The sequence below is a fragment of the Chiloscyllium plagiosum genome, chromosome 37, assembly GCF_004010195.1.
Source record: "Chiloscyllium plagiosum isolate BGI_BamShark_2017 chromosome 37, ASM401019v2, whole genome shotgun sequence".
NCBI lineage: Eukaryota > Metazoa > Chordata > Chondrichthyes > Orectolobiformes > Hemiscylliidae > Chiloscyllium > Chiloscyllium plagiosum.
The window spans coordinates 27,204,632-27,219,703 of NC_057746.1; the positions used below are offsets into that span (position 1 = coordinate 27,204,632).

The window sequence follows — 15,072 nt, forward strand, 5'->3', positions numbered from 1 at the left end:
TGTTAGTACTCTCAAATGCATTACCTCATGCCTTTCAGGATTAAATTTGGCCCACCTGTAATCATGTAGTCCATGGACTTCCTCCTGGCTATTTCCCAAACCCAATTTTTTGCGTAAAATGGGACTTACTGTTCATATGTCGTCCATTCATGTCTAGATCATTAGATCATCAAAACAAACAGCAAGGGAGTGAGCACCGAACCCTATGATAAGTTTCCGGACACAGGCTTTCAGTCACAAAACAGCCTTCAATCACCACCCTCTGCTTCCTGCCAGAAAGCCAATTTTGGAAACAATTTGTCAAATTGCCCTTCAATATAAGCTGCACCAATTTGTCACCTAGTAACCATTTAACCTAGTAATCAACACAAGTCCTTCATCCCACTGCTTAACAACATGGGCAAAAGCCTTCAGATGATATGCTTGGGAACTGATTTGGTCTTTGCAACACCTTACACTTCCAGCATCAGCACCAGGACTTGGCATGCAGAATACAATCTACAGCTAAGCAACACATTTGGGAAATAAAAGATGAAGGAATACACAATAGATGTCAGGATACTGAGAAGTGTGGAGGAACAGAAAGAACAGATCCTTGACAGTGGTAGGATAGGTCCCTAAGATGGAAAAACACTTTTTTTTTTAAAATCAGTTCCTCGCATGGTCAAGGATTAAGCTGGGGAAGAAGGAATTTTGCACTTTTAAAAAAATTAATTAGGAAAAAGGGTGCACCAGAGGACTAATAAATAGCTAATGTAATGTGACAATGAATTGGAAAGTAATGATATGTCAGCATTGATTCCAAAAGCAAAGATCTTGCTTGACCAACATTATTGTGCTTTTTGAGGAGGTAGCAAAGTAGATGGTGGTGTTGTAGCAATGTAAATTATCTGTATTTCCAAAAAGCCTTTGAGAGCACTAAAGATGGCACAGAGGAAGTTCACAGAAGTTGCTGGGAGTGGCAAAGTTTAGCAATGAGGAAAGGTCAGACAGTCTGGCGGCTATATTCTTTCTAATTCTGTTTATTTTTGTGCAAGCCTTTGAAACCGAAAGTTAACATTGGAAACGGCATCAGAGCAGTTGTACGGTTTAGTGGGAATGTTGGCGGAGAGTGTTTTCTCTGCGACAAAGGAGGTTGAATGGAAATTTGATTGAAATGCAAACAATGATGAGGAGCATAGATAGTATGGATAGGAAGGATCCATTTCCTTCAGAGAAAATCAACAACCAAACACTATGCTTCTAAACAAATAACTAGAAAGGTAAGAGGGGATTTGAAGTGTACTTTTTCACCAAGGGGGCATCAGGTGGGAAAGGGCCCTGCAACTTATTGTCTGAAAAGAATGATTGGCAGAAACATATCTCCATACAGAAACACCTTCTGTGCTGCAAATTAGTTAAGTGCTCTGATAACATGACATGTATCACCTATTGAAAGTGTTCATTCCTCACTGGGCTCAAATCTCCAACTTGACACATGTAGGAAGCAGTCTATTTGGCATGAGAATGCATTACAGCTGGGATGGCCTTCTGTCAGTTCTCCTCTGACACCAAATCTTGCTACCTTTGCCAAACAACAGTGCTAAGTCAGACCTACTCCCCTCCCTCCTTCCTTCAGCCGCTCAGAAAAAGGCTATTTGCCCACATAACTTTGTATTTAACTTAACCATTTGACTCAATACATAATTGAAAGGCAGATTAAAATGCAGCATTTCCTCTGAACGATCTTCAAGGTTGATAAAGAGAACTGAAAAGGGGTATGCATTATCCGGACAAGTAAATATGGCAAATTTTCGAGCATTTTAACATCGCTACAAAAATGACAATACACCATCTACAACATAAAATTTGCACTTTTATTGAGCTAAAGAGAAAGCTAAAGAGAAAGAGCTAAAGAGAAAGAATCCCAGGTTTGCAAATTAATCAAACAAACCCTGCCGAGAAAAAAAAATTGCACAGCAACAAGGCAGCATGTCTACCCATAGAGTCGGCCAGATTCGCACCCCAGACCTTGGATAACGGACATCCTGCAACGTTATCAAGTAGCAGTTTATTTACTCTGCAGGATATGGGGATCGGAAACCAATCATACAGACCATCAAGGCCCAGCCGAAGCCTGTATAATGCATACCTCCCAGCTGCCAACCACGGGAGGTCACTGCATTACACAGATTACAGGGTTCGCACCTTGCTCTCCGCCCCAACCTCTGTGCAGCGCATGTCCAAACACTCCAGGGGGCGGGGATACATATATTACACAGGACGCAGGGTTCTACAATCAATCATCGCAGGCCAACCCTAACCCTGTGTAATGCATTCCGTAGCTAGCCCACAACAGATAGCCAATACGCAACACAGGTTACGGGGTGACGCGATCGATCGCCCGCAAACCTAAGCCCTGGATCGCGCATAACGCATTCCACTCAATCCAACGCCAGGGGGAGCAGATGCGTTGCCCAGGTTCCCTGGTCCCAGCTGTCAATCAGCCGTCTCCTTCCCCCTCTCCGCCTCACAAAGCGCCTCAGACCCATGGCCGCCGTGGACTCGGAGCCGACGGAGCAGCAAAGAGCGGGGGAGGGGAAAAGGAAAAAGCCTCGGTTTTAAATGTAAGCCGGGATGGGATTTGAGCGGGGTTGGGCGAAGAGCAGCCTAAGCGTCCCCGGCGTTAAGTGGGGGGTCGCGGCGATTTTTTAAATCGGAAAGAGGAATTCCCTTCCCTCAGCGGCTGTCTCACCTCAGCATCCAGGGAAGCCATGGCTCCCGGCCCGTGACGTCATTGCGCAGCGGAGGGGGCGGGGCCTAACCTGCACGGGGGCGGGGCCTGACCAGATGAAGGGGCAGGACCAGCCTTTAAAGGGCCAGTGCTTCTTAAAAGAGGGAGTGGGAAGTGCTCAAAGCACGTCGGAGCAAATTACTGCAGATGCTGGAAACCATTCTGAGAACAACAAAAGCTGGAGATCACAGTGAATTCGACAGAACCCGTGGAGGGAGAGAAATAGCGCAAGCTAACGTTTCGAGTCCAGATGACTTTTTGCCATGTAGAGGTTTATAAAATCATGAGGGGCACGGGTAGGATAAAGAGACGAGGACTTTTCCTGGGGTTGGGGAGACTAGAATTAGAATTAGAAAGATATAAAAGGGACCTAAGGAGCAACGTTTTCCACACAGAGGGTGGTGTGTGTATGAAGTGAGCTGCCAGAGAAAGTAGTGGAGGCTGGTACAATTACAGCATTTAAAATTAGGATATAATTAGGAAGGGTTTAGAGGGATATGGGCCAAGTGCTGGCAAATGCTCGCAAGACAAAGCTCTTCACTGTGCCTCTGTACATATGACAATAAATTCAATTCAATTCAATTCAAATGGGACTAGATTAATTTAGGATATCTGGACAGCATGGATGAGTTGGACAGAAGGGTCTGTTTCCATGCTGTACATCTCTATGACTCTTCATCAGAACTGAAATGAAATGGGGAAGGGATAGTATCTATGTTAATGTTGGGGAGGGGTAGGTGGAGAGTGTAGAACGCTGAGGGAGAAAGGATGTTGATAGTTCAGATTAAGTGCTGGGAATGTGAGAATGCAGAACAATGATATCTCTAACTGCCAGACTTGAAAGAACAAACAGTCCCACTGGTGTTGGGCAAGGGGAGAGAAAACATTGTGACGGAGAATGTAACAAGTGAAGCTAATAAAAAGGCAAAGAATGGGGGGTTGGTTCACAATTTGAAGGTGTTGAACTCAGTACAGTATTAAATCCAGAAGGCCGTAAAGTGCCTAGTCTGAAGGTGAGGCTGGAGGTATTCTGCAAAGGGGTCACTCAGTCTGTGTTTGGTTTCTGCAGTATGAACAGTCTGGCTGACAGCTTTTCAGAACGCCTTCAGTATGTGTGCAAGCACAACCCTGTCTGGCCTGCAGCCAGTCATTTTAACATAGTGGCCTGCTTGCATGCCCACTTGTCTGACCTTGGCACCTAGAGTCAATCATAGTGCAAATTGAAGGAATAACATCTGATCTTCAGACTAGGCACTTCACAGATCTCCAGCATTTGTTATGCTCAGCCCATGGTTGGTTATATCAGAGAATGGTTACTAGAAGTTACTAGCCTATAGAAGGAGTTCTTTTGACCTGTCGTATTCGTACACAGAACAGGTGTCTAAATGAAAACAGAAAGGCGGCATACAGGTAATTGGGAATGCTCATGAAATCTTGGAAAACCCAAGAACTATGGATGCTGAGTATCAGAAACGAAAACAGAAATATAGGAAAACCTCAGGTTTTGCAGCATCTGTGGAGAGAAAGCAGAGTTAACTTTTCAGATTCAATAACCCTTCAGAACTGTCCAGAACAAGCTGCTACACCTGCTGAGTTTTTGTAACTATTTCAGTTTTTTGTGTGTTATGGAAGTCAGGATGTGATTTATTTCAAGGGGGTTGCAGTATGAGAGTTGGGACATCTTACTGTAACTGAACAAGGTAATGGTGAGACCATATCTAGTTTACTGTGATATTTTTGTCCCTTTTATTTAAGCAAAGGTATCAAGCAGAGGCAGAGAAGATTCGGGAGGATTATCTCTGGTATAGAGACATTGTCCTCTGTGCAAGGGCTTAAGAGGCTGGGACTCTACTCAAAGGTGTTTAGAAGAATGAGAGGTGATAGCATTGAAATATATAGGATGCTTAAGGGACTTGACAGGATAAATGCTGAGAGGATGTTTCCTATCATGGGAGAGTCCAGGATAGAAGGCAAAGTCTCAGAATAAAACACCACCAATTTTAAGACAATGAAGAAGTGTCTTTGTAATTCCTTGCCACAGATAGCTATGAGAGTAGAATCCTTATGTATATTTAAGGTTTAGGTAAATACATTCCTGATCGTTAGAGTAATGAATGATTATAGGGAAAATACAGCAAAGTAGACATTAGGAATGTCAGAATATTGGAGCAGGCTTGAGGGACCTACCCTTGTTCCTATATCAATGGTCTTAATACACACATCCAGAGACACTCCTAGTACCTCTGCACTCAATTCCTTTTTCAACCTAACTCCCTCTTGAATGCCTTGATTGAAACTGCCTCCATGCATTCTCAGGCAGCACATGCATGCGATATTTACTGCTTGCTACATGAAGATGTATCTCTGTTGTTTCTTTTTTCAATTTCCTTAACTCTGGACCTTCTCAATGAGCAATGGGAACAATCTTTTATCTATGTTGTCCAAATTCCTCATAATTTGAATACTGCTGTCAAATCTCCTCTCTTCTGCAAGAAAAACAGTCTCAACTTCTCCAATCAATCCAAATAACTGAGGTTCCTCATACTTGGACCTATTCTTGCTAATCTTTTCTGTACTTCAATGCTTTCTTGTATTTCCAAGAACTGGATTCAATACTTTAGTAGCAGCTGAAGCACTGTCTTTCACAAATTTAGCACAACCCCCTCTTGTAGTCCATGCTCCAATTAATAATGCCTCGGATATAGTGTGCTTTATCAACAATGCTGTTCCCCTCTCCAATGTCTTATTCACATGTACATCAAATTCCGTCTGCTCCTGTACACTCTTTATTTTATATTGCCTGTCTGTATGCTTTCTACCAAACTCAATTTCCTCAGGGATATCTACACTGAAATTAATCTGCCACTTGTCTGTCCATATCACCAACTTGTTTACATTCAAAATGCTTCCAAGTTTTGTGTGATCTGCAAATTTTGTAATTGTGCCCTGTGCATCAAGGTCTAGATAATTAAAATATGTCTTAAAGAGCAAGGCTACCAGCACTGATCTCTGGGGAGCTACACTCCTTCCAACCCAAACGTACCCATTCACAAGTATTTTTTGCATCCTGTCACTCAGACAATTTGAAATCCATGATAACATTGTCTTTTTATTCTATCAACCATAACTTTGCTCACAAGTATGTAGTGTGGCACTGTGTCAAACTATTGTATGTCCGAGCACATCATATCTATAGCATTACTTCCATCAATCCTTTCTGCTACCTCATTAAAAATCTCCAGCAAGTTAGTAAAACAGCATATTCCCTTAACAAATCTGTGTTGGCCTTCCTTAATTAAATCTGCATTTGCCCAAATGGCTATTAATTTTGTCCTGAGTTCTTTTTTTCCCCAGATGCTTCCTCACCAAAGTTAAATTGACTGGCCTAAACTTCACACCTTTGTTTTGAACAAGAATCTGACATTTGCAGTTCTGCGGTCCTCTGGCACCACCTTGAGGAGAAGTTCTTTATACTTTCTCAAAACACTTTCCCTGTTGTGCCCTTCACATTCTACAGGTCTACAGCCCCACATTGTGACAACTCCATGATTCTCGTGTGGCTTTGTAAATTCCTTGCAAATTTCCTTTCCTCTGCAGCCTTCCCACTGGGTGGGCCTATGCTAACAGCCTATGGGCTACACAAAGCAATTGAATTGCTCCTTTTCTGTTCTCTTGGCTCGAGCAAAATCGATTGTCTTTGATCTCTCTGGGATACCCTTTTTTCTCCTGCACCTTTTTAACTCGTATTGCCACTTCTTGCCTTTTTATTCTTCCCTTTCCTGAGCACCTTGTATGTTGGAATATTTAACATCTCGTCCTGCCCTTCTTTGAGCCACAACATTACATTTCCACATGACAATACCAAATTGTGAGGAGGGATAGTTTGGCCTTTATTGCAAGGGAGTTGGGAAGACAAGAATAAAAGAAGTCCAGCTGCAGCTGTACAGAGCTTTCAACGGACCACATCTTGTGTGCAATTTTGGTCTCCATATTTAAGAGACTTGGATTTGGTACAGAAAAGATTCATGAGATTGCTCCCTGGGATGTGCAGGTTGACCTATATCACAAGGCTGAATAAACTGGACCTATATTCTCTGGTGTTTAGAAGACTCAGGGGTGATCTCAATCAAACATACAGCATTTTAAAGTGGCCTTTACAAGATTGATACTGAATGGTTGTTTGCCCCTGGATGGGGAATCTAGAACAAAGGGCAGTGTTTCAAATAAGAAGTCATTCGTCTAGAATCAAGATTAGGAGAATTGCTTCACTAGAGGTTGTGAGTCATGAATTACTTGACCCGAGATGAATATGGATGCTCCATCATTGAGTATATTTAAGGCTGAAATGGACAGCTGGTTTGATCACACAGGAATCAAAGGGTTGTGAGGAGTTGTGAAGAAGGGGATTTGAAGCCCAAGGTAATCCATGCTTGTACTAAGTGGTGGAGCAGGTGCTGGGAACTATATAGATTCCTGCTGTTAGGTTTGTTGTTTCACTGCGAAGGAAAGCAATCAATTCGAGCAAGATGCTAGTAAATTTACAGAAGGGTCAAATATTTGACAAATGATGCTTAATATGTAAATATGAAATAATGCATTTTGTAGAAGATAGGAAGGGCACTTACTGTGTGCAAATCCAGGTAGGTTAGAGGGACAAATTAATCATGGAATACAAATACATCAGTCATTACAGATTGAACCACTTTTTAGCAAAACCATTTTTTAAAAAAAAACAAAATAAACACTAGGCTTTGTATCTGGTTGAACAGGATTGCAAAGTAGAAAAGCTACACAAAACCCACTTCAGATGTTGGCTAGACCACATTTAGAGGTCGACATATTACAAATAGGATTTACAGACAGTGAAAAGTGTGCAGAGTAGATTCATAAGGACAATCAGAAAGAATTGACAGGCTGGCACAGTCCTCTTTATTTTTCCTGAAAAATGTGGCAGAGAGGTGGCCTAATGTATTTACAAGTAGGAAAATTTTGACAGTGTGGATTCTGAGAGCATGTTTAATCTTTTGGCAAAGACCATAAACCTTCAAAAAAGGCCCGGCATGGGAAACTAAAAATGTTAAAGATCCTGGGTAACTTGGCAAGCTGGATCCAAAGTTAGCTTGGTGGTAGGAGACACAGGGTGGTGTATGACTCAAAGTTGTTTTGCAGTACTGTACCACAGGAATCTTGCTGGGTCCATTATTGTTTGTGACATATAAATTGTATAGATGAGATTGTGGGTGTATGATAAATCAGTTTACAGATAACACAAAGATTGGCCAGGTGATTGCCAGTGATACGGGAAGTCTTAGGTTACAGGAGGCAATAGATGAGTTGGGCAGATGGATTTTAACTCTTAAAAATGTGAGGTGATGCAATTTGGAAGAAGTAACAAGGGAGTACTCAATGAATGAAAGGACAGGAGGAACAGAGAAATCTTGAGGTGTTTGTCCATAGATCTCTGTAGGTTGTAGGGCAGGTTATTTGGGTAGTTATGAAGGCACACAGGACACTTGCCTTTATGAGTTGTAGCAGAGATTACAAGAACAGGGAGGTTATGTTGGAGATGTACAGGGCTTTGGTTAAGACACACCTAGACTTTTGTGTGCACTTCTGGTCACCACACTTTAGGGGGTGCAGAGGAGATTCATCAGGATGTTACCTGGGATGGGGCATATTTACTATGAAGAGAAACTGGATAAGTGAAGTTGCTTACTTTAGAATAGAAAAGACTGAGAGGCAACCTGATTGAGGTATATCAGATTGTGAGGGCATGGACAGGTTGGATAGAAAACAGCTGTTTCCCCCTTGTTTGAATAAGGGGGCAACATTCTAAGATGGGAAGCAAGATGATTAGAAGGGATTTGAGGAAAATAGTTTTCACCCAGTTGTGGTGGGAATCTGGAGTGCACTGCTTGGGAGGTAGTTGAAGTGGGAAATCTCACAACCTTCAAAAAAAAAACTTGGGTGAGCACATAAAATGCTATAACATTCAAGGATATGGACCAAGTGCTGGAAAGTGGAACTAGTATAGATTTACAGACAGTTTGTCATAGAATCCCTAGTGTGGAAACAGGCCATTTGGCCCAACATGTCTATACAGAACTTCTGTAATGTATCCCACTCAGACCAATTTCCCTATCACTCTACATTTCCCATGACTAATGTACCTAACCAATACATTCTCAAACACTATGGGCAATTTAGCATGGTCAATTCACCTAACTTGCACATCTTTGGACTGTGAAATGAAACTAGAGCACCCAGAGGAAACACAGGGAAAATATGCAAACTCCAGACAGTCACCTGAGGCTAGAATTTAACCCAGGTCCCTCGTACTGTGGGGCAGCAGTGCTAGCCACTGTGCTACCCTACTTGATGGGCAGATAGGACTCTTCTGTCCTGTATTCTTGGTTCTATAACTAAAGATCCAATAAGAAATTCAGGAGAAACGTCTTTTTCTTGAAGGATGTGAAACTCACTCCCACAGACACAGATTGAAACTAATGCTGCACATTGCACAGAAGAGGAAGTTAGTGAGCACAAGAGGAAGAAGGGATTGAAGGGTAACAATGATAGGTTTGTCATAGAATCACGAAAGTGTGGAAGCAGGCCATTCGATCCATTGAGTCCTCACCAACCCTCTGAAGCCCACAATCCTGCATTTCTCATGGCTATTCCGCTTAGCCTGCACATCCGTGGACACAGCATAGCTAATTCACTTAACAGGAACATCTTTGGACTGTGGGACGAAACCAACAGACAGGCAGAGAATGTGCAAACTCCACACTGACAGTTGTTCAAGTGTGGAGGTTTGGATGATTTGATTTTTTTATTGTCACATGTACCCAAGTACAGTGAAAAGTCTTGTTTCAGGTGCAGTACAGCAGATCATAACAGTACAATGACACAAAGATCTCAGAGTGATTGAACAGCATGAGGAATACAAAGTTACGGCTGCAAAGAAGGTGCACAAAAAGCAAAATCAACAGTAGATTTGAAATTTGAGAGGTCCTTTCAGAAGTCTAAAAACAGCTGGAAAGATGTGGGTAGACTCCATTGGCGCATTACACGTGACACCGACCGGTTGGGCGGAATTGTTTTTGTTTCCATGTCCCCCTTGGTGGTTATTTCTCAGGCGCAGTTTCACCAGGGCCTTTGACATTTTTTTTGTGTCTGTCTCCCTCTCTCTCTTCATTTCGAACAGTTCGAGAGGCCATGGCGCCGAGAGAGGTCCTTCAGTTCCAGTTCCTCCACCACGAGTCGACGACCCTGAACAGGATGAACCAACTCCGCGTGGAGGAACGTTTCTGCGATGTGACCGTGGTGACAGGCCAGCTGCGGTTCGCGGGGCACCGCGTGGTGCTGGCCGCGTGCTCGCCGTTCCTGCGCGACCAGTTCCTGCTGCAGCCGTCGCCAGAGGTGCGCGTGGCGCTGAGCGAGGGCACCGAGATGCTCTCCCGCCTGCTGCTCTCATGCTACACGGGCTCGCTCGACGTGCCCTGCGGGGAGGTGCTCAGCTACCTGACGGTGGCCAGCTACCTGCAGATGGACCACGTGGTGGAGGAGTGCAGGCGCGCACTCTCCACGTGCATCGACCCCCGCATCAAGCTCGAGGACGACAGGGTGACCGTTGGGCCTCACGCTCGGGCCCAGGAGGCGTCCGAGACAACCGACGACGATGACGTTTACGTGGTCATCGAGGTGGACGGCCCGGCGGCGGCGGCGGAACCTTCTCGAAGCCAACCCAGCGACCCCCGGCAGGAGGCCCACCCCGAGCTCTCCGAGGCTGCCGAGGAGGAGGACGGCTCTGTGCTGATCGGTGGCAGGGGCTCCTCCTCCGATGAGGACAGCTCAGCGGCCGAGGAGAGCGGGCCCCCCCTGGGCCGCCCCGCCTGCCCTCGGCCCATTCACTGCAGCGTGTGTGCGCAGGCCTTCCAGCACCCGGAGCATCTGGTGGCCCACATGAAGGCCCACAAGCTCTTCATGTGCCCCAGATGCGGCAAGGTGTTCCACCAGCGGGTCAACCTGGCCCGCCACATCCACGTGCACACCGGCATCAAGCCCTACCTCTGCACCGTCTGCGGCCGCACCTTCACCCAGAACCGATCGCTCAAGGACCACATGAACCTGCACAGCGGAGCCAGGCCTCACTGTTGCCACTACTGCCACATGAGCTTCGCCCACAAGCCCGCCCTCCGCCGGCATCTCAAAGAGCAGCACAGCAAAACTACAGCTGACAACTGTAGGTTGGCCCTACTCGGCACGGCCAGCACCTACGCGGAGCCAGTGTAGAGGGACCCTTAATTCTGTACAGACCTGTCAGGTCCTTGCTGTGCACAGATCCATAAGGGTCTCCCTTGCTCTGTGCAGTCCCATCAGAATCTGCTTCACTCTGCACAGTCTCATCATGGTCTCCCTCGTTCTGCACAATCCCATCAGGGTATCCCTCACTCTGCACAGTCTCATCAGGGTCTCCTTCGCTCTGCATAGTCCCATCGGGACCTCCCTTGCTCTGCGCAGTCCCATCGATATCTCCCTCACTGTTTACTGCTGTTGAGATCTCCCTTGCTCATGCTGTCAGGTTCTCTCTCACTGGGTCTGGTGTCAAGGGCTCTCTCTGCAGATTCCCATTGGTTTCGCACTTGCTCTGTGGTTTCCATTGGTTTCTCTCTCACTGTGTGGTTCCCATTGGACTATCCCTCACTTTGTGTCATGGCCTTCATCACTGTGCAGGCTCCTTTAATCTGTGGTCACCCATTGGGGCCTCCCTCACTCTGTGGTCTCCTATTGGGGCTTCTGTCACTCTGAATCTGGTGTTAGAACATAGAACATTACAGCGCAGTACAGGCCCTTTGGCCCTCGATGTTGCGCCGATCCAAGCCCACCTAACCTATACTAACCCCACTATCCTCCATATACCTATCCAATGCCCGCTTAAATGCCCATAAAGAGGGAGAGGGAGAGTCCACCACTGTTGGGCTGTCCCTCACTGTAGGGGCTACTCTCAAGTTGTTCTCATGCGTAGAAAGCAGAAGACCAGAGAAAAGCTTTCCTTTCTACCTCCTTCCACAATCTTAGAATATGCCAAAGAGCTTTATAGCCAATGTTGAAATGTGGAAAAGCAGCAGACAATTCTGTGCATCACATGAGAATGAATGGACCATCTGTGTCTCATAATGGGATGTTTACTCACGCTTATATATTTTTGCCCAGGACACTGAGGATAGGTCCCCTGCTCTTTATCCTAACGGTCCAACAGAGTGGAATGATGTGGTTTTGGCTTAACACCTCACGCAAAAGTTGGCATGAGCTCCTACAATGATTGTCCTTAAATGTAGAATAGTGTTTCAAAGTTTAGAAGTTCTTCTTAAGATGCCTGTTACAGTAGGAGCTACTTATGGGTGTGAATTTAATCCGTATATCTGTATATTAATTAACAATTGATTGTTGAATTGGTACTTTGTTAAATTACATTTTTTTAATTGTTGTAATCCTGGATGAGTATTTATGTCTTCCAAATTTGGGCTGTTTCCTTTTAGCACAGTTCAATACTTTTAATACAGATTCCCTCCATTTTGTTTTTCCCAATGTCCACAGGTTTTTCATGTTTTGCTCTTGGCTACTAATCCAAAGAGCTTGCATTCCAATTCAAGTGTGATATTTTCAGAATTTAACCTCCTGGTGTTTTAATTGTTTTATCATTAAAATTGAATGGGAATTGCCATCTGAAACCCACCCAGTTCGCTTATGTCTCCTCAGGGAAGAATTATAGAATCATGGAATGTTTACAACGCAGGAGCTCATTCAACCTATCATGTATGTAACAGCTTAAGGGATTCGCCTTCTGCCACTCTCCCTGCAACCCTGTATATTTTATTTCCTTTTTCAGATTATAATCCAATTGCTCTTTGAAAGCTACGACTCACCTTCTGTCTAACACAGTCTTGGTCATTCCTAATCCAAAACACTCACTTTATAAGTCTTTTTCTCTCCTGTCTCTGTTGTTCCTTTTACCAATTTCCTTAAACCAGTGCCCTCTTTTGTGATTATTTCAAAAGTGGGAACAGTTTCTTCCCCATCTGCTCTGTCCAGACATCTTACAGATTAGATTAGATTAGATTAGATTAGATTACTTAGTGTGGAAACAGGCCCTTCGGCCCAACAAGTCCACACCGACCCGCCGAAGCGCAACCCACCCATACCCCTACATTTACCCCTTTAACCTAACACTACGGGCAATTTAGCATGGCCAATTCACCTGACCTGCACATCTTTGGACTGTGGGAGGAAACCGGAGCACCCGGAGGAAACCCACGCAGACACGGGGAGAATGTGCAAACTCCACACAGTCAGTCGCCTGAGTCGGGAATTGAACCCGGGTCTCTGGCGCTGTGAGGCAGCAGTGCTAACCACTGTGCCACCGTGCCGCCCACTATTTTAATTTGCTCAATCAAATCTCCTCTCAACTTTGTCTTCATTGTAGAAACCTGTCTCAATTTACTAATCTACCTAGCTGAAATTGCCTATCCCAGGAACCATTCGGCGAATTTTACCTGCATCTTCTCAAATGCCTTCATATCTTTTTAAAAGTGTGGTCCTCAGAATTGGATGCAGTACACAGTTGAGGCCAAATAAGAGCTTTGTAAAGATTTATCAGTGCCCCTGTTATGACACCCATGACTTTGATTTCTTAACTACTTATGCCCAACTTTTCTGCCATGTGAAATTACATATGCACAAATATATCTAGGTCCCTATGCTACAGCAGCTACTTTAGTGTTGTACCATTTTGTTCAATATAGTATCGCTATTTACCAAAATGGATCACTTCAGAATTCTCTACATAAAATTGCAAATGTCCCCATTGGTCTATTCTACCAATTTGTCTCTGGATTGTCACTTGACTCACAATCCAAAGGCCCAGACTCTAGTGTCAGCCATGAGTTCAAACCCACGCAGCACCTGGTGGAATGTTAATTCGGTCAATAATTCTTAAAAGTAAAGCTAATCTCAGTAACAGTGTCTTGAAACTACCATCATTTGTTGTAAAAACCCATCTGGTTCACTCATGCCATATAGAGAAGGACATGTAACACCCTGACCTTGACTGGCCCACATGTGACTCCAGATACATAATGTGGCTGAAGCTTAATTGCCCTCTAAAATGGCCCATCACGCTAATCAATTTCAGGTTAGGGTAGGGGGGAACAAATGCCGGCCTTGCCACTGATAACCATTAAAAGAATAAAATATGTAACTGTCTGAGGGTTTTGTGGCACTGGAAGTGTCCCTATGTCTGAGAAAGAAGGCGTTGGTTCAAGTCTCGCCTACTCTAGAGGTGAATAATAACATCTCTTAACAAGTTAATTAGGAGATATCTATGATCATCCATGTTCTTTTGAAATTCTACTCTGTCTTCAACATGTGCTATATTTCCAAGTTTCTCACAATCCAGAAATTTTGTAAGCATGCTATCCTTGCCCAATTTGCATCTATATTTGACTTCAGGCTTATAACAAGGTGACCTCTTTCACTGCCCTATTAATTCACTTATCAAAAAGGCAGCCCACCAGCAATTTTCTCCAGGCTGGTAAATGGGAAAAGGGCTCTAAACACTGCCCTTGCAAGTCACACTTACATCTCAAGATGATATTTTTCTTTTATATGTATAGGATGTAGGCCCAGGTTACTCAGCATGTCATCATAGGACAATCCTCTCAACCCAAAGATCGATTTAGTGAATCTTCACTACTGTACCAATGCAAATATATCCTTCTTTAAATAGAGAGACCGAAACATAGAAAGTAGAAGCAGAAGAAGACCATTTTGGTCTTCAAGCCTGTCCAATACAATCAAGATTTGAAGGTGCTGGTGTTACACTGGGGTGAACAAAGTTAAAAATAACATAACACCAGGTTATAGTGCAACAGGTTTATTTGAAAGTATTTCAGACACCATCTCAAAGCCATATTCCCAATTTCTCAAATACCCCCGATGCCTTTAAAATCAAGAAATGTATCTCTTTCTTGAATTTATTCAGTAACTTGGCCTCCACAGCCTTTTGTGGTAAATCACTCCACAGATTCACTACCAATGCAGTGAAGAAATCTTTCCTCCACTCAGTACTAAATGATATACCCTGTATCTTGAGGCTGTGTTCCCTGGTTCTAGACTCCACAACTGGGGGAACATCCTCCTGCATCTAGTTTCTCCAGCTCTGTTAGAATTGCAGACATTTCGATCAGATTCCTCCTCTTATCCTTCTAAACTTCAGTGAATAAAGGTCCCATCAAAGC

The 15,072-nt window shown here is 44.1% G+C and overlaps 2 protein-coding genes across 2 annotated transcripts in view; one reads left to right on the forward strand and one right to left on the reverse strand.

The window, feature by feature from the left end:
- LOC122541532 (histone-lysine N-methyltransferase EHMT2-like) overlaps window positions 1–2,820 on the reverse strand; it is an 87,505-nt gene extending 84,685 nt beyond the window's left edge. Inside the window, exon 1 of the mRNA XM_043678360.1 lies at window positions 2,735–2,820. Coding sequence (XP_043534295.1) covers window positions 2,735–2,755 — 21 coding nt within the window. The 5' untranslated portion in view covers window positions 2,756–2,820. The remainder of the gene's footprint in view (window positions 1–2,734) is intronic.
- LOC122541418 (zinc finger and BTB domain-containing protein 12-like) lies at window positions 1,933–12,686 on the forward strand. The gene is made up of 2 exons (XM_043678176.1): window positions 1,933–2,606; window positions 9,981–12,686. Exon 2 carries the CDS (start codon window positions 9,992–9,994, stop codon window positions 11,066–11,068), a length of 1,077 nt encoding a protein of 358 aa, XP_043534111.1. The 5' UTR covers window positions 1,933–2,606; window positions 9,981–9,991; the 3' UTR covers window positions 11,069–12,686.
- Window positions 12,687–15,072: the final 2,386 nt, after the last annotated feature.